This window comes from Oreochromis aureus, linkage group 7 (assembly GCF_013358895.1).
Source record: "Oreochromis aureus strain Israel breed Guangdong linkage group 7, ZZ_aureus, whole genome shotgun sequence".
Taxonomy (NCBI): domain Eukaryota; kingdom Metazoa; phylum Chordata; class Actinopteri; order Cichliformes; family Cichlidae; genus Oreochromis; species Oreochromis aureus.
Window position 1 is genome coordinate 59,792,783 of NC_052948.1, and position 25,084 is coordinate 59,817,866.

General features: G+C 40.4%; 1 protein-coding gene across 5 annotated transcripts in view; it reads left to right on the top strand.

The window, feature by feature from the left end:
• The window catches only part of kiaa1549la (KIAA1549-like a), a 131,773-nt gene extending 108,412 nt beyond the window's left edge, over positions 1-23,361 (top strand). For 4 of the 5 annotated variants that reach the window (XM_039615102.1, XM_031738348.2, XM_031738350.2 and 1 more), the window contains 10 exons: positions 2,390-2,514; positions 3,185-3,405; positions 7,403-7,535; positions 11,565-11,806; positions 12,080-12,245; positions 14,147-14,244; positions 16,727-16,872; positions 16,949-17,103; positions 17,218-17,278; positions 19,722-23,361. In XM_039615102.1, the coding sequence (XP_039471036.1) occupies positions 2,390-2,514; positions 3,185-3,405; positions 7,403-7,535; positions 11,565-11,806; positions 12,080-12,245; positions 14,147-14,244; positions 16,727-16,872; positions 16,949-17,103; positions 17,218-17,247 (1,316 nt within the window). In that variant the 3' untranslated portion in view covers positions 17,248-17,278; positions 19,722-23,361. Of the gene's footprint in view, positions 1-2,389; positions 2,515-3,184; positions 3,406-7,402; positions 7,536-11,564; positions 11,807-12,079; positions 12,246-14,146; positions 14,245-16,726; positions 16,873-16,948; positions 17,104-17,217; positions 17,291-19,721 lie in introns of all 5 variants that reach the window. The other variant, XM_031738349.2, reaches the window with a different exon arrangement.
• Positions 23,362-25,084: the final 1,723 nt, after the last annotated feature.

Genomic DNA, 25,084 nt, shown 5'->3' on the forward strand with positions numbered 1-25,084 from the left:
ACTTCCTCAACAAGAGACTAAAAACAGTGTTTTGGTTATTTACATTTTAGAATGATTTTAGAGCAACTGTTCAAGAGAAACAGACGATGTCTAACACTGAGCCTACTATAGCTCAAATGAACTTTTTAATGTTCCTCAGATGTTCAGGGTTCAAATTCCAAAACTAATGGATAACATGATGGTGGTTTTATATATAGTCTACGGATTTACTAACTTTATTGTTCATCGGTTAAATCATCTCCATACTTGTAACTAATATCGCTGTACACATAAAGGAGTAAACAGCAGATTGTTGACTGACTCATACTGTTTACCTCCCTGTGTACAGAAGACACACTGAGTAACAGGGGCTCTAAAATGTAGTTTATTCAAATTATGCAACATGTAGTTTGTACATTCAGTCAATGAAGCCACATGTTTTAAAATGTATTTAACCACGAAAGAAGAAGAGAAGGAGGACCCTTCTTTGTTGAGCTGAAATCTGTAGCTGCGAGGAAGCAAAACAACAACGCAGCCATCATGCTGCCACTAAATTAAATGAAGGAACAGACACAACAGGAAAGTAGAACTCAGTCGTCTTTGCAAAATTTAGTACAAAAGGGTTTCAGCTTACTGGGCATAAGTTAACCCTCCCATCATATCGAATCTGAATTAGGAAAAAGTTAAAAGACAAAGCCTACAAATGTTGTATTTGTAATGTTTGTAATGTTCCCATTTACATAGACCAAACCAGTCAGTTCTGTATGAAAATAAATATGATTCAGTTGCTACTTTTTCTTCATAGTGAAACTTGGATAAGTTGTTGTAAAATAAAATGATATAAGATAAAATGGCCTTTGTTAGTCCCAGAGTTGAGAATTTCACCCTGGTTTTGGCCTCTGTCTTCCCTGAGTGCACATATGCAGCCAACCAGCCACCCACCCACAGCCACACATACACACACACACACACACACACTCGTTTTCATGTCTTAGTGAGGATATCTCATTGATATAATGCATTCCCTAGCCGCTTACCTTAACCCTAACCATCAAATATGAATGCCTAATCCTAACCCTCAGCCTAAACTTAACCGCAACCTAATTGTAACCCGGACGCTAAAACCACATTTTGAGCCTCAAAAATGCCTTCAAACTCTGGGACAGGCATTTTGTCCTCATAAGTGACTGTTGGTCCCCAAAAGTATAGCATGCCAATTTTTTTTGTCCTCACAAAGATCTCTAAACATGTACACACACACACACACACTCCATGGCACTCACCAGGTGTAACAACCTTTGCAGCAGAAACCATGTACATGTTCGATTCAAACACCAGTTCAGTGTTTGCCATTTGCTGTGAAATGGTTCAGGGTTCACGTTAGCTACAACACATCGTTACCTGTGTCCAGTCAGGTTCACAGCCCTCTGCTGCTTGTGATGCCACCTGTGCTGACCTTAGCTGTCACACTCTGATAGGCTGAACAGTTTCACCAGCAGATGAGAGCAGATCAAGCTGGTGCCGGGACAAATGTAACATTTTGGGTTTGGAGCAGAGTTAATGGCAGACTGTCGTAGCCCTACAAAGAAGCAGTCTGCCATATGATGTCAGTCAGTGAGTCACTGTGGAGCCAGAGCAACATAGCACTATCCATCTGCTGCTCGCTGCTGTAACATACAGTAGCCACATAAATACTGAGATTGTGTTACTGTGCGAAGCAGAGGACCTGTCACGTACAGCGGATGTTTTTCATGAGACACAACTCAATTTTCATTGGCTTTATTGTTTATTAAAGTTGTGGTTTCCATGACAACAAGTAAATCTCACATTAGAGGATAAAAGCAATTATTTTGGAGTGAAAAACAGTCGAGGAAGGTGCATGTGAGCAATGAGACAACGGAAGGTAGGAAATTGAAAAGCTGATAACTCATTACTGATCAAATTCATCTTATGGCACAAGCAAAATCATATAAATTGAATCCTAGAGTGCTAATGTATTAGCTAACAATAGCTTACTTCATTAGTAAGTTCCATTCAAAAACTGTGTGGGTGCAATGTAGACACACACACACCAGCTTATTAGTGCTACATGACACAGTAAAGATACAGAAATTTCCCTCACCAAACCTGAAACACAGACTTCTTCCATGGTCTGTACGTCACAGCAAACTATAAGATTGCAAGTAGATGTGAGGGGTTTTAAACAAAAAACAGGCATATCATTCATTGGTTCAAAAATAGTCCACACAAGCTTAATATAAAGCTTGCAGTATGCGAGAAATGAAAACTAGCTACATTAGTAAACCTTTGTATCTATCTGTTAATACTTATTTTTGATTTATTCTTCCTGGAGAACTGAGCTGATCTACACTTGCTTATTACCAAGTTGTGTGCTTTCTTGTCTTTCCAGATCCCTATGAAGACCATACAGGCTCTCTGCGTCTCATCACTATCAAGCCCATGACAGCCCAGCCAACCTACTCGTATCCCTCTTCCTCTTCTCACAGCCAAGATTCTGTGGTTGTCAATGGGGAGGTGAGTTGGAAAACATAAACATTTACTCGCATGTCTTCAAAGCTTTCCCGCAGTCAGACGTGGTGACAGAATAGGGCAGAGCAAAAAGTAGGACACCATGAGTCACACAGACAAGTGCAGCATTTGGTAACCACGTTTCGTCTACCATTGTTTAAACGATTGATAATGTTGGACTGCATCCAAATTGAAATCAATCAACTCAATTGATTGAACAAATATTAATGGGTGGTATGGAAGAGGTAGTTCATCAAGCTCTTTAAATGCATCAACTCAGAAAGGTGCTTTTCTATTCTGTTGTACTACCCCTCCTTCACCATAGTAGTAGTAACATAACGTCTCCTCTGGGACAAATTGTACTGTTACTGAATATAGCTGTTGTTGCTACAAACACTATTCCTCTGTCTCTCTCTAATCTCTCAGTCAGCCCATCACATCTCACTCTTGTTCTGCCTCAACCTCTCTGCACCTTGCTGCAGCTCAAACAGCAACACACAGGCTCATGATAAATCCCCCTCAGTCTATTAACATAAGAGTAGAAAACCCCATGTTTAGAGTGTGTTTCATAGTCTGATTATCTGGATTTGAGTACTAAAAAGAAAGGCCAAAAAAGTAAAAATAACAATTGTATATAAAAAAAAAATAATAATAATTTGATTACTTGAATTTGCAGGCTAACCATAGTGGGCTTAAACAGAAGTCCGACATTGAGCACTACAGGAACAAACTGCGTCAGAAGGCCCGGAGGAAAGGCTACGGAGAATTCTCGCTCTCCGAAACAGGAAGCCACGGTTATAGTCACCGCGACACGAGGCACAGCCGGCACGACAGTGGGGTGAAAGAGCCAATGACTGCCGAGGAGAAGAGGGCGTCCTTTGCAGGGTGTCACAAGAGGTATTGTAATATACATATAATTAAATATGCATATTTTGGAATATAATTAAATGTTTGTCTTATCACTGACTGGATTTGCTGCAGAAAGTGAAATAAATCTCAATGACCAATCTCAAAATATGTATTACGAGGATTAGACCATTCTATAAAATTACAGTTCTTACACATAAAATTTTTGTTTCGTGCCATTTAAACAATGAATGTTCAAGTGTTAAACTATTACAATGATAAACAATAAAGGCTAAATAATTTTTTTTCATCTGGAAATATAAACTTAATGTAGTGCTGTAGCTGTAAAGCGTAGTTGCTAAGCAACACGTAAGGAGTGAGTAGAGAGGGGTGAGATTAGGTCAGCATATTAATATTTCACAGGTCACACTGACAGAGTGTCTGTTTTGCTTGTTTGTGTCACTAAGTTTAACACATTCACCCTGAGGACACTTCACAAATCCTTTGACATCAGACAAAGAAAAGCATTTATTGCCTTCTGAAACTTAAAGTTTAGCAACGCAGAATCCAAACTGTGACAGTTTTCAGGAGATTGACTCAAAATACTGAAAAATGACAGCATCAAGAAGCACCTGAGTGCTGATAGAAGGTAATTCCTACATCAAATCTGTTTTAGGTCAAAGTCATGAAATAAAATACACAAACATTATACATTAAACCCTGAAACTATTACTATAACTCATTTAAACAATAAACAGATGTGAGTCTGTAAATTTGGGTAATTTGCATGCGTCTATGGGTGAATTCCATAACTGCAAACATGCTTGAAAAAGTATAACTTATTGACTTATGGAGGAGGGGAAAAAAAAGCTTTTAAAACGTAACTTTTTTTCATTGCCAACATATTTAAACATATTTACGCTTCTCACATTTATTCATAGAAATCTTAATTTAATAGAATAGAATAGAATTCAACTTTATTGTCATTGCACATGTCACAGGTACAGGGCAACGAAATGCAGTTTGCATCCATCCAGAAGTGCTTTAGCCATGATATAGAATATATATTAGCAATAATATAGATATGTAAGTATATTACAGAAATGGGTCTATTATGGTATGTTATAATGTACACGGTATGAAGTATGTTATGAATATGCTATAACTATAAGTATGTACAGGCTGTAGTGAGTACAAGCTATGTACAGGCTATGAACAGGATATAAATATGAAATAAACTATACAGAATATGAAATAAAAAACTATACAGAAATATGAGATATACAGTTATACAGAAATGTGAACTATGCAAGTTATGAACAGTTGTAGGATTAAAAATTATCGTATGTACAGAATGATTATTTACACAGAACTATACAGTAGTGCAGTTAAGATAAGTGAGATATGTGGACAATTTCTACAGAGGCTATATAAAGTGCTAGTGGTTGTCAGTAGTGCTTCAGTCATGTTATTATTGTGTGTTTGAGGGTACAGTTGTCCATTTTGTGTGTGTGTGTGTGTGTGTGTGTGTGTGTGTGTGTGTGTGTGTGTGTGTGTGTGTGTGTGTGTGTGTGTGTGTGTGTGTGTGTGTGTGTGTGTGTGTGTGTGTGTGTGTGTGTGTGGTTGTGTGTGTGTGGTTGTGGGTGTGTGTATGTTCAGTCCATGAGTTTAACGTGGGTCAGATGTCAGGAGGCAGAGTTCAGGAGTCTGACAGCTGTGGGGAAGAAGCTGTTCCGGTACCTGGTGGTCTTAGTCCGGAGGCTCCTGTAGCGCCTCCCAGAGGGCAGGAGGGTGAAGAGTCCATGTGATGGGTGACTGGGGTCTTTGATGATTTTCCCAGCCCTTTTCAGACACCGCTTCCTGTAGATGTCCTTTATGGCAGGAAGTGGTGCTCTGGCGATGCGCTGGGCAGTTTTCACGACCCTCTGCAACGCCTTCCGGTCCGAGGCGGAGCAGTTCCCGTACCAGACTGTTATACAGTTGGTCAGGATGCTCTCGATGGTGCAGCGATAGAAGTTCACCAGGATGTCTGAGGACAGGTGGTTCTTCCTCAGAGTCCTCAAGAAGAAGAGGCGCTGATGAGCCTTCTTGACCAGCTTGGAGCAGTTGGTCGTCCAGATGAGATCCTCGGAGAGGTGGACTCCCAGGAACTTGAAGCTGCTCACACGCTCCACAGCCATCCCCTTAATGTGGATGGGTGGATGTGGGTCAGCATTCCTCCTGTAGTCCACGATGAGCTCCTTAGTCTTCTCGGTGTTAAGCAGCAGGTTGTTTGTGTCGCACCACTCAGCCAGACGATCCACCTCCTCCTGTAGGCGGCCTCATCGTTGTCACTGATGAGGCCAATCACCGCGGGTGTCATCTGCAAACTTAATGATGGTGTTGGAACCATCAGCAGGTCTGCAGTCGTGGGTGAAGAGGGAGTAGAGGAAAGGGCTCATCACACAGCCTTGTGGTACAGCGGTGTTCATTGTGATTGTAGATGAGCAGCGGTTATCCAGCCGGACATGTTGGGGGCGGTTGGTAAGGAAGTCCAGTAACCATTTGCAGATGAGGGAACTGATGCCCAGGTCTGTCAGTTTCCTGATGAGTTGTGAGGGGTGGATTGTATTGAATGCTGAACTGAAGTCCATAAATAGCATTCTGGCGTAGGTGGTGTTGTTGTCCAGGTGTGAGAGGACAGAGTGCAGTGCGATGGAGACTGCATCCTCTGTGCTCCTGTTCTGGCGGTATGCGAATTGGTGGGGGTCCAGGGTGGGGGGGAGACAGGATTTGAAGTGTGCTAGGACCAGCTGCTCTAAGCACTTAGTGATGATGGGGGTGAGTGCTACTGGGCGGTAGGCATTGAGGCTAGATGGGTTGGAGTTTTTGGGTATCGGGACGATGGAGGTGGATTTGAAGCAGGCCGGTACCACAGCATGGGCCAAGGACAGATTGAATATGTCTGTGAGCACTCCTGCAAGCTCCCCATCAGGACCTGCAGCCTTGTGGACATTGATCCTGCTCAGCACCGCTCCTACATCGGTGGGGGAGAGAGTCAGAGGTTGGTGGTCTGGCGTCATGTCTGTTTTGGTTGTGGTTGTGGGGTTCCCTCGCTCAAAACGAGCATAAAAGTTGTTGAGCTTGTTGAGGAAGGAGACATCAGAGGATGTGGGGGAGGGTTTGGTGGTCCTGTAGTCTGTAATGGTCTGGAGTCCTTGCCACATGCGTCGGGGGTTGGAGTTGGAGAAGTGTTCTTCTACCTTCTTTTTGTAATGGTGTTTGGCTTTTTTGATGCCCTTCTTTAGATTAGCCCTGGCTGTACTGTAGGCGTGTGCATCTCCTGACCTAAAGGCGGTGTTGCGGGCCTTCAGGAGGAGACGAACATCCCGGTTCATCCAAGGCTTCTGGTTGGGGTACATGGTGATCCGTTTCCAGTAATCCAGTAATCCAGTACAGATCAGGCGTACTGGTCCAGGTCTGTGTGGGTGAACATATTCCAGTCTGTGTTTTTAAATCTGTCCTGGAGCACTGCGTCTGTCCCCTCTGGCCACACTTTGTCTTCACAGCAGGTTTCACACGTTGGATGAGTGGTGAATACCTAAAAAAAAAAAAAAAGCTGGCGTTAATGTGTTTGATGTGTATGGTCACACAGTCAAATTTAAGCAAGGAATAAAAAATAACACAGAGGTTGTTTAGCTGAGTTTTAAATATGATGCCAGGGAGCAAAGACGTGGTCCCAAGTATTGAGAAGCGTCATGCCCTGGTGGTAGCAAATACAATAAAAAAACAATGGGAACCAGAACGGAGCCTTGAGGTACACCACAGGTGTAGGATGCCATTTTAAGAGTATTTGCAAATGCTGATGGTGAAGGACCTGATACTCGGATAACAGTAGAGCAATACAGGGCAGTGTGACAAAGTCCTCATGGTGGAAGATCAAGGTCTCATTACACACTGCATCAAACTACCCTAAACATAGATGTCAAAGGACTGGAAAAGGACCTCAGTGCCATCAGGAGTAATTGTAGTAATGACACTAAGCTGGTGTTGTATTTCTTTCCACCAGGTACTCTCACCCACGAGAGCCTACATATTGGAGCCGGCAGTCTCTGAGCAGCCCCAGTCCGGTAGAGACAGAGATGGACCTGCTGGTGCTCAGGGAGAGATCCAGGAGAGGCATCCGCAATAACGGCTATGATGTAAGTGACTGGACAACAACCTTCTGAAACAGTAAACCAGGAATGGGGTCAGTAGAGCAGATGCAGAATAAGACCAGAAACTATGGCTTTACCCAAATTGTAATATGTGAGTAAAGGTCTATATAACCTGTGCGTTATAACCAAGAGTTCAGACTTAACCAAGGTCTGTGACTTGAGGATGAAGGATTTCCGATAGATTTTTTTTTTTGAATCTCTGAACTCCGATAAACTTACTGAGTAGTAAGAAAAAGCAAAGCTCTCAAGTCGGATTCTGTAACGAGCTGTAATATAGCAGCTCAGGTCCAATCTCAGAACAACTGAGTCCCATAGAGCGATGACGAAATGGGTCACTTGATAGTTGTAGGAACGTAAAGCGCTGCCACTTTGTCACACTAATAAAATAATCTCTTGAGAGCGTTCTAACTTTAATCCTTCCTTTCCCTTCCTTTACTCTCTGATGCTTTTAGCTCTGACCCAGTGGATTAACAAATTACCTTTCGATGAACCTTATAAACCTACACAGACACAGAGATGAAGAAAAATAAATTAGATAGAAAAGAAGAAAATGACAAAAAGATTAGAGAGAGCACAATTCCTTCGTTTTAACGGCAGCAAACAGGGGTGAAAAGGCAGACAGGAGGAGATAAAACGGGGACAGATAGAGCATCGTGAGTGAAGTCTCTTTATGCCGCTCCTCTGACGCACCATAGTAACAGCAGCGACCGTGATACCTACCTGAATGTCAATGACTCTGAATATGATTATAGCCTATTCATGGATTCAGATGGGAGACTCGATAGCAGTTAATAGCCTCGGATGCACCAAACGGTTTGGAAGGAGAACATGGTGTGTTTGTGCACGAGCGTGTGTGTATGCAGACAGGACAGAAAAGCAATCTGATCAGAATCCCTTATCGCTTTTGTTTTCATGCTTTAGAATGGTTGCGACATATTAAAGCTGTATTAGCGATGTTTGGATTTATTGGTGGCTTTTATGTGGTTTGTGGAATTTATTCCTGTGGTTTTGTACAATGGTTAGGTTTTAATTTAATACAATTCTTTATCCAACCTTTAATGGAATCCTAATATGGTGATGTGATTATGTTATTCGTTCATTCATCTCTTAGTCTAATTCATTAATGCAAAATTTAATTAAAAACTGATACAGTGGGTTATTTTAGTTTTTGTTACACGTCTTACATTTATCTGATGTACGTCTTTTTTCCTATGTGATGTTTTAACACAGCATAGTCACAAATTCCCAAAGATTCCCAAACAGTACTACCCTATTCCCAAAGGGTAGCTGCAGTAGTTTAGCTAATCTGAAAATCTAAAAAAAACATTGCAATTATGATAAGGTAATAAATATATTTAGATCTACAGTTCTATTTGGGGAAAAGGCAAAGAATATTAAATATAGATTTGATACTGATCTCTACCCAGTTAAATGTCACAGAAAAAAACTAATTTGTTACATTTAACCACATTTTTGTGCTCCCAGAAAACAACTGTTTCCATTAATCTTCGCATATGTCCGTAGCACTCACTATGCAGTAATGTAAGTCAGTGAGTTGATACTTGTAGTATTTCCTCCACCGCAAAACCAGCAACAGTCTTGCTGTTCCTGATGTTCCTTGGAGAGTTCGGGCTAAAATCGAGTTTTAGAGCTGCAGCACTGCCATCTTTGTTCTTCTCAACGGACTTTACCCACGTTATTGTGGAGCTGTAATTAGCTTCAAGATGCTTCTTCAAAATTATAATAATTATTATCACCCTTGTATGAAATGAAGTGTGAATACCTTCCCAATATAATAACCATCTCGTCTCCCATGACAACCTTTCAATGCACAATGACACAACTGTAAGATTTTGCTACAGCAGAAATGAATTACTAAAATAAAAATATAACTTCTTTCCTTGTGTTACCAGAGAAATATTCTCCTGTTTTTTTTCTCATTATATCGAGACTAAGAAACTGATGAACTTTGTTGGGAACTATATTTTGTGCTTGCAGCACAGGCACATGAGCAAGCAAATAAACACTGAAAAAAATGGCAGCTGTTATATGATCTTTTCGGATACCTGATAGCCTCTGGTGTAAGCAATGAGAAGATCCACTCCACCACCAACTCCTCCATTCTTACCTGTAATTGTGGAGCATTTGTTGCTCTAAAAGCAGAAAATATTAGTTTAATGTACATGGATGCAAATTAGTCCATACGAGACTGGACAGGTTTGTGTTTAGGAACAGAAAAATAAGGGTTGGAAATGTCCATGTCCAGGGACAAGAAAAAAAGTAAAATTCATGTATAGAAAGAAAAAAATCAATAGATGACAGCTGTGAGACTTTTTTGTTGACTAGTCCTCGACTCCATTGCAAGGAGTCAAGGCGAGACAAACAATGAAACTGCATCAGGATTTTGTCTTTTGTCTTGTTGTTACAACAGAAAAGAGCAGAGATATGTGGTAACAGTGCTGGACTGATTCTTTTTAATATAACTAAATAACAGATCACTTAATTTTCCAGATGTATGTTACAGTACTTGTTAAAAGTGAAATGCAATCCCAGCTTGTTAGCGTTATTCTGATACTGAACATGGTGCAGTTTCTGAAACTCACCCTTCTAAATGCAATGAAATGAAAACGCTGGTTTTGACTACAGCATGAAACACTGTGATTAAGAAGGCTGACTTCAGTGGCGATAACAAAACCAGAGGGAAAAGGTAAAAATCAAGAGGAAAATTGAGGTCCAATAGAAGGAAAAATTGCCAGAACACTTGATAAGTGGTAGACAGACAATCTTGGATAGAGAGGAGGAAAAACAGACACCCCCTGTGTACAGTGTGTACAAGTGTACACAGGGGAAAGACAGTTAGGCCCTGGTGCAACACAAAGAAGGGGCAAGAAATCATATAAGTATGAAGCAAACTAGAGCAGGAAATGGAACAGGTATTGGTTTATCTTGAATTCTCAATTGAAGCCAGGTCTTAGTGTCTTAAGCTCTCACAATACCAAAGTAATTCCACTTGTTACATATTTGTGTTAAACAAGCTTTTTTGCACAAAGGGGACAAAGTCAAATGATGCTTTTTTTTTTTTTTTTTTGGTCACATTTTTACAGCAACACTGTGTGTACTTTCTTTTGCATTTTGTAGCACATGTGGACCTATCCAAAACATTTTTCATGCATACTGAGTTCACTTCATTCACTCCTCAGTTTGAATACCTGCAGTAGACCAACAGGATCCATACCAGCATTTCCAAGCGATGAAGTTGCATATACAGTTGTTACACACAAGATGCACTGACATATACTGACAGAATGTTTTTCTATTCGAAGTACTCAAAGCACTTTTTACTACAAGCAACATATACCCCTTGTTTTATGCTTTGTAGACCAGCGGTCCCCAACCCCCGGGCCACGGACCGGGAGTTGTTTGGTACCGGGCTGCGAGAGTTGAGGCTCGGGTGTGAAATTCATGGTTTTCAGGGGTTTTTTTGTTTGTTTGTTTGTTTTGTTTTGTTTTTTTTAATCAATTTTATCATTAACCTGGTTTCCCTGGGTCTTTTCCTGTCTGTTATGAATAAATCTTCCTTTTTTTGGTACCGGTACTGGGTTTATTTTGTTGTATTTATCTCTGACAAAAAAATGATATCTATGTCCATGTGATTGAGTTGAAAACATCCAGTGGTACAGTTAGTGCTATACAGTTATAACTATACAGTGTATAGTTAGTTACAAATTTCAAGGATTGATGAAAGCACTCAACATAAGAGGAGAAAACTGTGAAAAACTAATGTTTGTGAGTGTGGCTCGTTTTACTGCTTCTCCAATTACTGATAAAGACATCAGTACCAGAATGTTTATCACTTCGGGTTTGTTTATAAGGAAGCCAGAAGTGAAAGGAGGACTGTTACGAGCTTTAAACTGTGGACACATGACCTTGGTGTTTGTGTCCTCAAAACTTATTGGAAAAGCTGATAAACTACTTTTGTACTGGTTGCTAAATGTGTGTGTGTTCCCTCCACAGGGTGAACCAGAACCCTTTGAGGAGACCAACGTGGACCGTCTGATGAGCTCTCTGGGTTATGGAGGTGGATCTACTGGCACTGGGAACGGCAGCTTAGGGGTGAAGGCTCACCGTGGCTCTGACTCCTCCACACTCAGCTCCCAGCCATCCATTGACGAGGTCCGTACGCAGATGCATATGTTGCTAGGCAACGCTTTTAGCCTGGCACCTCCGGACCATGACCCTCCTTCTCCTCCAACCAAGTAAGTTTTTATTTTTCACTGAAAACTCTTTTCTTTTATAACATCTGCATAATTTACAGTACTGTGTAGGAAAGAAAAGAGAGAGGTCCCCTGATAGGCAGTTTGAAAGTGCATACATCCCACTCCCAAGCTGTTTCTCAAAATCAGAGCAGTTTTATCTGATGTCTGCTTGCCTATGCAGTGTGCGCTGGAGCAAGGCTGGAAAAATAAAGAGATAGTAGGTGTGTGTATATTGACTCAATTGAATTTTTTTTCTTCCTCTCTCACCAACAGCCATCACCATCATCATCACCATGCTCACAGCGCCTACAACCCTTCCAGTACCAGCCACTACAGTGACGGCGTGACCAGTGCCCCCGGGACCATGAACCACCCCTGTGGAGGCAGGCAGAGAAGCATAGGCTATGAGGACATGCACCAGTGTAGCCTGCCCAAACCAGTAAGCACTTAAAGGACGATTAAGGCTTAGAAAAATACAATTAAAGCTATGCCTTTCCAATAACTTCACTGTTACCCATCTGTTTTTAATAGGTTCTATTTTTGAGTAGGAAGTAGTTCCAATAAAAACCAACCCATTTATAGCACTGTCTAAAATTGGAATCAAGGTCTGGTAATAACAGGATGTAATAGTTTTAAAGAAATTTGCATTTCAGGAACTTTACCTTTTTATAATACTTGTCTGACACTCTCACAGAGCTCAATCTCACGCCAAGTATGAGCAATCCTCAGTGACTTGATCTCATAAACAAGATCAAGCCTCTCTGAACATTTCAGCTTTGATGTGGCAATTAACCTGGCCTTTTGTGTGTGTTGACTTTAATTAGAGGACCTAGGGATGTTTTTGTTGCTTCAAACTGTCTGTCTGTCCCCTGAGTTTATTAAGTACAGGCAGCATCAAACAGCAGCAGGATCCATACGAGCATCTCCAAAGCAAGAAGAGTTGAACACATTTATGCAAAAGGCACAACAGCAGTAAAATACGTGGATCGGATCTTATGGAAAATCTATATCTGTACTTTTGTCCAATTCGGGCAGGTGACTCATCACAAACACGATCATAGTTTAGCAGCTACAGTCCTTGAGTTGATTGCTTACCTCTGTGACAGGTATCAATATATTCTGATTTTAGTAAGTAGGAAAGTCTTTAGTAAGTTTGATTCCTGGAAAACCAGAATTTTTTGTTTTGTTTTTTGCATTTTTCTATTAGAATTTGAAGGCTCACAGTATTTGGAGTATTTATTTTTTGATCCCATAGCTTTATATAGTAGATTCATCACTTTTCTAACCGTTACCCACCAAAATGCAGCCACAGGCAAAACTTAACTTATTGCAGATAGGTTTAAGTTGTTAAGGATTTTCACCAGTCAGGCAATTATAAATAAATTAATAAAAAGATTTGGGCTCATCATTAATGAAAAATTTAGAATAAAAAGAGTAAAGAGGGTGTCTGTCTGGACCTCAGGCTTTAGGTACACTGTAGCACCTTTCCTCTTGAGTGCTTAAGTGGTCAATTCACCCAAATAGCTTAAAGTGACTATTTCCTGAATAACCTCTGGTTATAGGCGTATTAGGTCTAACATGTGTTAGTAATGTGAAGTCCACTGACTTCAGCTATGAGACTGAACCAAAACATAGAAACATACCGCCTGCAAACCCAAAATAAATAATTGAAAGCTACAAATGAATGAAAAAAATGTGGACATACAAAAGATGCTCAAACAGAAAATTGGAGACTTGGATAATGATTACGTTACAAAGATAATGATGACACCTTACATGCAGTAGTTTCATCCAATATTTTTTCTCCTACATGCATTAAAGTACTTAAAGTATAAAAAAAGAAACTCTGCATAATGGCTGAGAATGTTAAATATTTAGCTTTATTATGCCAGCAAATGGATAAATCCCCAAAGAGCTTGATAAGGTCATGCATGTGTAGTAAATATTTGCTCATGTGGGGTAATTATCTATACTCGTGTAAGTCACATTGCATTATCTGCCAGATGACAAAACAACTAAAATGGTTGCATGCAAAAGTTAAAATGTTGGCACCAAGAAACCGACACAGAGAATTTGGACAGTCAAACTGCGTGCCGTCACCAGCTGCTCTGCAAGGCGAACCTTGAGAATGATTAAAGAAACTGAGGACTGAATGCCTTCCAACAAATGAAGTTGCTGCTTGAATCTGAATCTGTGTTTGATCTTCCTTTTCTGCTCTGATCAGATACCCCCCCTGGTTTCTTTACCCTATTTATTTCTTCTTTTTCACTTTGGATTAAGGTTGTTTTGTGTTCATACTGAGCTGAACAGATCTCTAAATTGCATTTGTGGCTCCTGCAGGGTTTCCGGTTCACCCAGCTTCCTGATATGGGCATCGGTTCTCCACCTCCACTGATCCCCTCAAGACCAGGACCGCCACCTGCGACCTCACTGCGACGGTACCACGCACATTTATATAATCAAACTATCAAACACTCCACAAACACTTTGCACTTCATATATGGCAGGGAAAACATTTTTAAAGCCTAAAATAAGGAGAGAAAAAATAAAAGCAAGAAACACTCAGTCCCTTCAATGAAAGATAAAAACATGCACAATGTTAAACATGTGGCCCATAAATATATTTAGACATCAAACTTGAAGGAAATGCTCACATATGGCATTTAAAAGTACTCTGAGATGAGTCCTCAGCCAGTCACATGGCAGCACTGGGGCTAATCACTGGATCAGACAGATAGTGGAGAGTACACCGGAGAATACACAAAATGCATCAGAATTTTAATCAGCGTCATTTCAAGAGATTGCCCTCCACGTACACCCTCCGTTTGTGCCACTCACTTCTCTCTCTTAGGCCCATATGTTAGTCTGCATCATTTGAACTGAACGTTCTTCATTTGAATGCTGCTGCTGTGTGCACTGTGTTGCTGGGCACTTTAGCACTGCAGAGAGTGATTGAGTCTGTTGGTTAGCAGTGAGGAGCACGCTCGCCATCTAGTGGGCAAAATAAATAATTAACACTTTTGGAAAAAGAAGGTGCTGCAGAGTGGCAGGAACAAATTCAGTGTTCTGCAATAAAATAAAAAAGACAAACTAATTTACCACCAATCTACTAATAAAAAGATAATTATACTATATATTTATATATATATATATATATATATTTATTTATGTATTTAAAATGTTCTGCTAGACAGAGACAGCTTTTAGTTGGACTTCTCTAATTACTGCTAATTAAATTTTCAGATATGGCCACGGGTATGTGACCATTATTCTTGCTTATTACAACCAGAAACAGTCATATTATGGTGGTTAATCAGTCAGCTCGTCACACATCAGCTCCACTGTGCTCCCAGGGAGAAAGAGTGCAGCATGTTAATCCCTCTTTGCTATGCACTGTGAGGCATTAGTGCGCACAGTGCATCATGGTCCTGAGATGTGCCAGTGACATCATCTGTCCTCCGGTTCTTTACTGTAGTTAACATGCACTGTAACGATGAAGAGGATGGTGCTTCGGTGCAGAGATAGAGAAATAATATGACTGCATGGAGAGCTGTAATAAGGCTCGAGGTGACAGGGTAGGATTTATGAATGGTGAGGTCATGTGTCCTTCACTGCAGTGACCCAAAATGCCCAGAAGTTTTAGCCAGATGTTGAAAGCAAGTCTGGGAACCTCTGTACTGTGCATGAAAATACAACCCAAGAGCTGTCATAGGGCAAGAGGCAGGTTATACACCGAACAGGTCACTAGTCTGTTGCAGGGCTAACCCAGGAAAGTCTTTGGACTCTGAGTGGAAGCCCAGAGTTGCCACGCAGACAAAGGGAACAACATTCAAAGTGTATACAGAGAGAACAGTCTGGATTTGAACTCAAGACCTTAAACCAGGACTTTTTGAACTTGCTATCATTACCACAGTCTGATGTGACTCAAGATGAAAAGATGTCTGATGGGCTTGATGCACCGTCGGACTTTATTCTTAAAGATTTCTAAAGATTTTATATCTTTTTATTCTGTGTAACTATGCCGTTCCCCATAATATTTAATCATAGCTGCAAACAATTTCTACAAAAGATGCTTTCTTTGTCTTTGTTGGCCTGTGAGTAAACATTTTGAAATATAATAGAACAGACCCAGAAAATAATTAAAATTATGTTTGTCAAGTAAACAGTACAGGATTTAGTATTAAGTAGAGTAAATAAAGCTATTACGGTGCAGATTTGACCTTTAAACTGATACAGATGAAATCAGGCTGTATATAAAAGACTGTATATAAAAGAGAGACATAACTGCCATGATATCACCCATTGGTTTTTGACTGCATTTTGAAGCCTCGCAGCCAACTCTGTTTTTTATTTTTATTTTTGAGCGTTAAAGTTACAGACAGCTAAGTCTAAATGCAGCATCTGCTAAATAGTAGTAAATAGTCAGAAAGTAAGGAAGGGAGATTTGACTTACAACAAGCCAGATTATGTTATTTAAGGATTTGTCATATTATAATATTCTGTTTTAATGGTCAGTTTAAGATGTTATACAATGTTATGTCACGTCAGTGATGTCTCTGATTTGTTAACTCCAACTGAATTTAAATTGCTTTTATTGCTCACTCTTGAACTCTGTAACTGTGTTGATGGGCATCAAATCAGATTCCAGTTGATATTATGTTTTGCTCCTCTGCCAACAGGTTTTAAGTTTCTCTTAACTGCTTTATTGAATTGTGTCCTGTGGACACAATAAAGCTATAGTTGTTATTTTTCCAGTTGATTGTAACTCCATCAGTCATTATTTAAATGAATAAAATAGTAACAGATTAGCAATAATTTTGCACTTTCCGTTCGACACGTGCTGGAAATAACCAGCTGAACTTTGCAGGTGTCTGTTTGCTGTACATCAGGTTGATTTGTGCCTCTCCTCTCCACCGACAGTTCCACCCCTGATGTTAGTCTGAAGCCTCGCGTGTCAGAAGCCTCAGAGCTGCAGGCCCAGCAGCACAATGGTGCCCCCTACCTGCCACTCTCCAGGACCCCCTTCCCTGCTGTCACTGTTGACCAGTCCATCAGCACCTACTCAGGTACGACACACTGACAGGACGCTGAAATTCATGATATCTTATTTCCGTTCAATCTAAATCTATTTACATCTCACAGGAAACCCAATAACAGCAGTCTACGCTATATCGGCCAACCGCCCAGGTTACTCAGACTACTTCGTCATGTCACCGCCGTCCTCATACCGGAGTCCATCATGGATGTCTTATCCACCTGAACCAGAAGACCTGCCGCGGCAATGGAACGACGCACCTGTGAGACACTGTTTTCCTCTATAATAATGTTTTTTTTTAAGTACACAATGAGCTGTGAACACTTTGTGGAAAGTTTCAGTGTGTGTGAAGCACTTCCCCCACTTCTTCCTGCAGAACTCACGTCACCTCGAGACCATCTGCTGAAGTCGTCCGCCTGTGACACTGAGCGGAAACGGTCAGTAGCTTGGTGGGTCTGCAGTCTTATACTGTTGTGCTTCTTTGGCGAATTTTGTTTACCTCCTCATCTTTGATTCAGCTGATTTTATTTTATTTTACAAGTTAAATGTTGTATTCTATCTATAGTTTAACCTATATTTCAGTTTTATTTTAGATGTTTGGCACCTGTAGTGAAAATATGTTATATGCAGGGACTATTTTGTTGATATCTTAAAGGTATAAAATTAAATATAAGAGTATAATTGTGGCATTATGGAATTGCTTAGTGTCTCACTGTAGACCTCATACTAATTTGGCCACAGAACATAGGAACTTAAGTCACTTTCCACAAAAAACGAGACAAAGGCCAAAAGTTTGACTAAAGAGGTGACATTTCAACTGGCTTTTGAAGATTTCCAGAGACGGGGCATTGCAGATCTCTCAGGGGAGCATGTTCCAGGGAGCAGCACTGCAGCGCTGAAGGCTCTGTCCCTGAAGGACTACGGTCTAATGTGGGGAATGGAGAGTAGGCCTTTAACTGAGGAACCCAGATGGGGTGTAGGGGAGGAGAAGGATTTTATAGGGCATATGGGACTTGACTGGGAGTCAGTGGAGGTGTATAAGGGTGGGGGTGATATGTTGCCCGTACTTAGTTTGGGTGAGAACTCGGGCAGCTGAGTTCTGAACATATTGCAGCTTGTTAGGCAGACCAAACCAGAGACCATTGCAGTAGCCCAGGCTGGAGGTGATGAAGGCATGAACGAGGGTTTTACTTGCTGGGTCTGAGAGTAAAAGTCAGAGTCTGGAAGGTTTAATGGATTTGGTATGTGATGAGTTTGAGAGAGCGGAATTCAGGATGATCCTGAGGTTACAGACCTCCAGAGATGGTGATCAGAATTAACTATTTGATTTGTATGTACAGGGGGCCATATGTACAGGGGGCCATATGGGGCCTGGCAGGTCTTCCACTAATTGGATGATTCATGGTTTCCTTGGTCTATGTGGTGAAATTTACTGGGGGAAGATACTAAACAGCAGATTCCCCAGATAGAGTGATTGGTGTGTTAGTATGTGTGTAGACAAAGCAGATATTCATAGACTGAATCTCAGTGTGTCATGAAAAAGAGCTTTGAATAGATCAGTAATACAGGAAAGGCACTGTGTAAATCAAGTCCATTTACCAGATATACAAAAAGTAGAAATCTCATGAAAAAACATGTGAATCTTTCAAAATACTGTTTTAAAAAAGCTTTGCTTTGTTGACTGTTGTTTTCCTGGCCAAACAGCCTTGGGCAGGTAATTCTACTTTGAACTCTGAAGCAGATAATGGTTTTGCTATCAGACTGCATGCTAGCCTGCAGGTGAAAAGCTGACAGGATCAAATGTTCGCTGTAGTGTTCAGAAAGCAATGCAGTGCTGTACCTGGACCGATACCTTTTCAGGGTTTTTTTTTTTTTTTTTTTTTTTTTTTCAAAATGTGTGCAGGGTAAAATTTTGAAGCTAATATGGAAATAGACAATATCTATGGCACTATTAAGTTCAAAATACACACATTTGAGAGAAATGGCTAGCAAATACTTTCAGGTTAAATGATAAATAGCTATTTGATTATTTGATGATCCACAAATTGAGCAAAGGGTTAGTGACTCCTGCGACCCCTCACACTCCAGCTCAGCCAGTAATACTGGCAGCTGATCTCATTCAGCTGAGTCCATTCTGTGCAACTTCTTGGCAAGACTCATATTGAATGAGACTTTTTAGTTGCTTCAAACTGGATAAAGTTGCTGCTGCCACTCCAGCCTGCTCTGCCACCCACCTCCCTCTACTGTAATAGCTATTCAATCTATTTATAACTCCTGTACCACGAGGGAGTCCTGTTGCTGCTCCTCCTGCCTTCAGGCTTTCCACTTATACATGTGGAAGGCTCGTATGTCCCAGAACACAGACATAGTGCCAAATGACTAAAATAATAAAATAATAATCCAGTTTTGAGTCTTTAAAAATTAGGAACCAAAGTCTTACTGACTGTGACAGCCTTTTTTTTGAGTAGAAAAAGCCTGTAGATGTGATTATGAGATCTGAAACGTTATTAAGCAGCGGCCGCACTGTAAAGTGAAACAGATGAATGAGCTAATGGAGTTGTTAAAGTTGTGAGAGTTAGGGATTTTCCATTTTTATTATTTTATTACGTTTTTGTTCTTCGGCAGTAAAAGGCCGATGGGTTTAGACAGACATAATTTAGATTTTAATGTTGCTGTTAATTACTAAACAAAGAAAAAAGTAAGCATTTTGCCTAAGTTAAAATCTAACTCTTTTATTATAGCTTTAACATCAAGCTTTGCTCTGACTTTGCTGGTGTTTCTGGACTTTAATCCTAATGTACACAGAGATAATCACATACAGTAACTTGTGCTGTGGTAGCAGATCTGTCATGCGTGGCCACTGTCTTTGTTTTTTTGCAGGTGTCTCTTCAGATGGGCAGAGGACCTCCTTCACACTCAAAACTCTTTGGAGCTTCATCACCCCTCCTTGGCTTCGGCACAGCCCTCCTCCTGTATGATTCATTCATCACCAGTGGAGCCGCCCCCTCTGCCCTCACCTTTTCCCACAGCTCCTCGTCTCTCCTCTGCCTGCCCTCTATCTGTCCTCTGTCAGCCCACTTCATCTGCAGCTCAAAGCATTTCATATCCTCCAGAGCTCCTCTGCCCCGTAATCCCTCTTCACCTTGTCTTCAATCTTCTTGCCAATGAAAAGCTCAGCCATAATTTTCTCTTTCTGTATTCTGAGCCCCCGGCCTCACAGGCCCGTGCTGGCCCCTCTGGGCCCATAGTCACTATCTCCATGTAGACTGCCTCTTCTGTGGTGACCACCACTGTACAGTCCGAGGCCCCTCACACTGCTGAGCTGAGCTGAGCTGCTGTGCTGTGCCTCCCTGCCTAACAACACAGACACAGAAAGGATGAACAGGGTGATTACAGTACAGCGTGACAAGTTCTGTGGCCCAGCAATCATCGTAGAGTAACTGCCATCTGCCCAGCACATGATGGCAGGCAGCGCTGCGTTATCAGTACTGTAGCGCCCCAGCCGTTGCCAGTATTCTACTCCTCTTCTGGACTGGACTGGACTGGGCCATCGTGGACCTGACCCTAAGGTCCACTGTAAAGCCAGGAAAGCTGGACTGACTTAAAACTGTGTTTTGTTTTGTTTTTTTTGATCAATCCAAATTCCTATGTAAAAACTCTGCAGCTGGTTAATATGTGTATTTTAAACTTGAGTGAAAAAAATAACTAAGGAAAAAGGAAAAAAAAATCTCTTGTCTTGAGCTGTCTCTATTTCAGTTTTTGGATATTCGTGTGCTTTTGTCTTTTACTTTTGTGCATTGATTATTATCAATGGATTATTGTACAAAAAATGTTACTCCGAGGCAAAAAAATATATGACATTCTTTGAAGCAGAGAAATCGGTGGCTTAGTTGTCTGTGGTTATGACGGCATTTCTGTACTTTTTAAAAAGAATTACTTCGTTTACCTTTTTCCTTCATCCGACTCAGCAATGAAAACAAGAATTACTGTATGTCACTATGTTCTGTCAGTCATCTGATTATGACGTTTTGTCTGCTAAACATTAGACAGACCTGAGTCAGAGACACTCACGGAAATCCTGCTCAGTGTGATTTTGGTCACAGTCGTTTCTTGAAAGGCACAAAAGGCACCTTGGATAAAAACATACTTGGTATGAGCTGCTTTTGAAGGGATTCCAGTTGTGGTTTGACTCAGGTCTCTTACAGTTATGTGAACACGCCAGTATTCTTAGAAAAAAACTGTTCTTTTACTTGAAAGGTGTCTACTGTATTCTACTGTAACTTTGACTTTTGGTTCTTTTGAGGCCGAGGGATTATTATTTGGTCGCCGGACTATGGTTTAGTACTGTTCAAGAGACTCGCCGGGCTCAGACGAGCCGTATATGTAACGATTACATGTATTACTGTATATAGCAGATGATTTAATGAAGAGATTTATGCAAGTAGTGTGGGAGGGAAACTTGACATTATCATGATGCCATTCTTTTCTTTGTTTTAGTCTGTTTGGGTTTCAGATGAAAGAAGGTTGTAACTTCTTGACTTTCTGAAGGTGGCGCACATTTCAGTATCATCTTATCTCATTACACCGTGCATAAATCATTACATTAAGAAAGAAGAAGAGAGTTTATAGTGATGTGCAGCAAGAGAATTTACCGCTGTAATTGCAGTATTCATTAAGTAGAAAAGTCGATAGCCATAATAGTAGAAATAATGCAATTTTTTTAGTATGGAGAATGTCTAGAATATATTTACCCTCATTTTTACTGAGGAAAACTGGAATTCTGTGACCACACTGTATGTAAAGCTCCTTATCATTTAGATGGTATTAAAGGAGATTATAGCCATATATTAACTTCATCGAGTGGATATAAAAGATCAATGATATACAGTGTTGTGTCAAAAATGTAAATGATACCAAATGAGAATATATTAGACATGGGTGGGTGAGTGGGAGAGATATGGTTGTGGGTCGGAGACAGAGGACAGAGAGATAGTATAGATATAATAATGTAAAGAGAGGATAGTAGGTAGTTAACGATGAAAGCACTTTTATGACAAGAAAAGAGCAGAATCAATGCAAAAAATGTCAAATGTGTAACTGCACAATTAACACGAAGTTTTGAAATACTTTTGCTCAGCAGTAACTAACAGTGAAGACTCAAACCCAGGACCTTTAGGAAGTTTATATTACACGGTAATACTCACGTCTTACAAAGCAATGTTTTATAGCTGGATTTTGATATTTTTTTAAAGTTAGAATTCTTACATTTTGACAGTCACGGCTAAAAACAAATAGACAGGCTTTAAAGCAATATCTCAGCCTCTGAAACAGTCATGGAGTGAGATAGAGTTTAGGGAATTTTCACAAATGTCTAAAAAGGGGAAAGGGACATTTGTAGTCTGCAGACTTGTAGACTGCACTCTTCCTTTACATTTATGACTTTAAGCAAGACATTACAGGCAAATATCTGGATGGATTAACTTCCAAGTTGATTACTTAACTTAATGCTTAAATATGCAAAAAAGCAATGAGAGAAGTCAGGATTCAAAAAACTTTTTCACTTTCGTTTTGTTCTTCCAGAGGGAAATTTGGATTTGGATATTTCTTTTTCGCAAAAGAGAAAAAACATTCAACCTTGTCGACAGCTAAAAATACCCCCAGTATAGCTGTGGGTAGTTTGTGTGCAAACGCCTCTTTAAAAAAACCTTTAAAACGTCAAAATGTTTTGTTAAAAGTTTAGGTAACAGACAAAGGATCAGTTGACTGTCCTGTAAAATAAGCAACAAAGTTTTCGGACATTTTCTTCCCACTAATCTGAACGTGTTATGAGAGAAAAATCGTCAGTTTTGTCCTGTAGTGTCTTGCCTCAAAATGCAAAACTCTAAAAGAATCACTGATATTGACAATCTGCTAAATTAAACCCATGTGTGCAGCAAGCAGAACAGACTGGTTTTCTTCCAGTACAGACGATTATTAACAGCTCTCCACTTCATTAATCCAGGCCTGCACATGATGAATATTAGTTGTGTATATTTAGTGAGAGGAAAGCAAAGGTGTGAGAAGAAAGTCCTGAAGCATTGTGGGTGTTTTGGAATGCTTTGAATTATCAGTATCATTACTGGATGACAGCAGGAACCATCACATTTTAACTCATCCTCACTGTACAGACCCACTTTTATCATTTCATTTGACTCCATGCAAAAGAAAGGGGTGGGTGGGTAAGAAGCGAGGCTTAATGCGATGCTCTAAGTTGATGTGCAATGTTTGTGTTTTACACGGGTAGTGGCGAGACGCTTTGATTGATGACGGACTCCGGGACGGACTTAACTATCAGTAGTATTTTTCTGCCGTTTGAGGCATGTCATGAAGCTGTGACATCTTGGCGGCGCTGATGATGTCATACTATCGTCACTCGGGTGTTGAGGAGGTCACAGTGACGACAACCATGAATGCTGTTGGATGTAGTTATGCAGAAAACTTTTTGGTGAATTTAAACAATAAATACAAATTACAATTCTCAGCCTGTGTGTTTTGTTTGTATTTGTGTGTAGTGAAACAGGGCTGCTGTGCATGAACAGTATAAACCACTAGAGGGAGGCAGACACACACGTTACAGGTTTAATCTTTATGCACCTTATGAAAAAGTTGTCAGCTGTCAGATAGTGTTTGTGTTGTTTCCTCTGGCAGACACCGGCAAAAGATAAGGAAATTATTTGTGTTTTAAGGTAAGGCAGTTAGGTAATGAATAAAACATGCACGGGGAATCCTTTTTGAGATGAAAGATGCGTTACCGAAACAGCTGCCTGTCAGTGACCTTCACATGCTTTCAAACAGCTACTTAGAACAAGATGTCTCTGCGGCAGACTTTATCTTGTAAACTGCAAAAAACACACAGCCCTGGATCACAGTTCAAACACCCCTGGTGTTTTACCTGACTGTAGCCTGAAGGAATAATCTTTTGATTTTGATTTAGGATGTTCAAAAAAAAAAAAAAAAAAAAATCAAAAGAATAACTCAGTGGAAAAGTCTTCTTTCTTGTGTCTAAAGAAGACATTTCCTGGGCTCAACATATTTCTGACAGGCCAGCTTTACCCAAGAAGTTAATGTATCTATCTTTGATCACTTCAGGACATTCTCAGATATCAATGGCTTTGACTAGCTCACTTGGAAGAAGTAATCAATGCTTTTTTCTCCCATCCTTTCTGGTTTATTGAATATCTCTGTGTACCCAGTGAAAAGAAAGCATTAATGACTTTAAGTTGCTCCTAAATGCAGCAGTTGTACTTTAACTAATTTAATCCAATTTAAAATATTATTAATCCCTCAGAAAGCTTTGAATACTTTGATTGCAAATCCTGCCTTTCATCTTCTAGTCTCTTACACTCGGGGATGCAACCGAAGAACAAAAGCTTGCACAGAGGGCCCAGACTTCCAACAATCAACTTTATGCTTCAAACATTAGCTATGAAAATACAAGTTTTGTTCATCTGTATCTTTCCTTGTTACAATTTTTACATTTTGCAATGTCCTTTGACAGTTCTACGGTTTTTTATTTTAGCTGTGCGTTGGCCTAATATCTCCACTTTGGTGTCAGCTGTGCAGAACTCATGTGGTCAGATGCAACTTGGCAAACCTAAGCCGAGCCGTCGTCATCTTTTGAAAGAGAAGCGATTTTCTTCAGCCAATGCTTCCAAATCATTCATACATGTTCAACCATTTTCTAATTGTACTGTTGTGAACTTTAACATTTAACATGCTAACTGAGGCCTGTAGAGTCATAGATGTAGAGCTTGGATTTTTTTGTAGTTTCTATTCAATTCAATTCAATTCAATTTTATTTATATAGCGCCAAATCACAACAAAAGTCGCCTCAAGGCGCTTTATATTGTACAGTAGATAGCACAATAATAAATACAGAGAAAACCCAACAATCATATGACCCCTATGAGCAAGCACTTTGGCAACAGTGGGAAGGAAAACTCCCTTTAACAGGAAGAAACCTCCGGCAGAACCAGGCTCAGGGAGGGGCGGCCATCTGCTGCGACGGTTGGGGTGAAAGAAGGAAAACAGGATAAAGACATGCTGTGGAAGAGAGACAGAGATTAATAACAGATATGATTCGATGCAGAGAGGTCTATTAACACATAGTGAGTGAGAAAGGTGACTGGAAGGAAAAACTCAATGCATCATGGGAATCCCCGGCAGCCTCACGTCTATTGCAGCATAACTAAGGGAGGATTCAG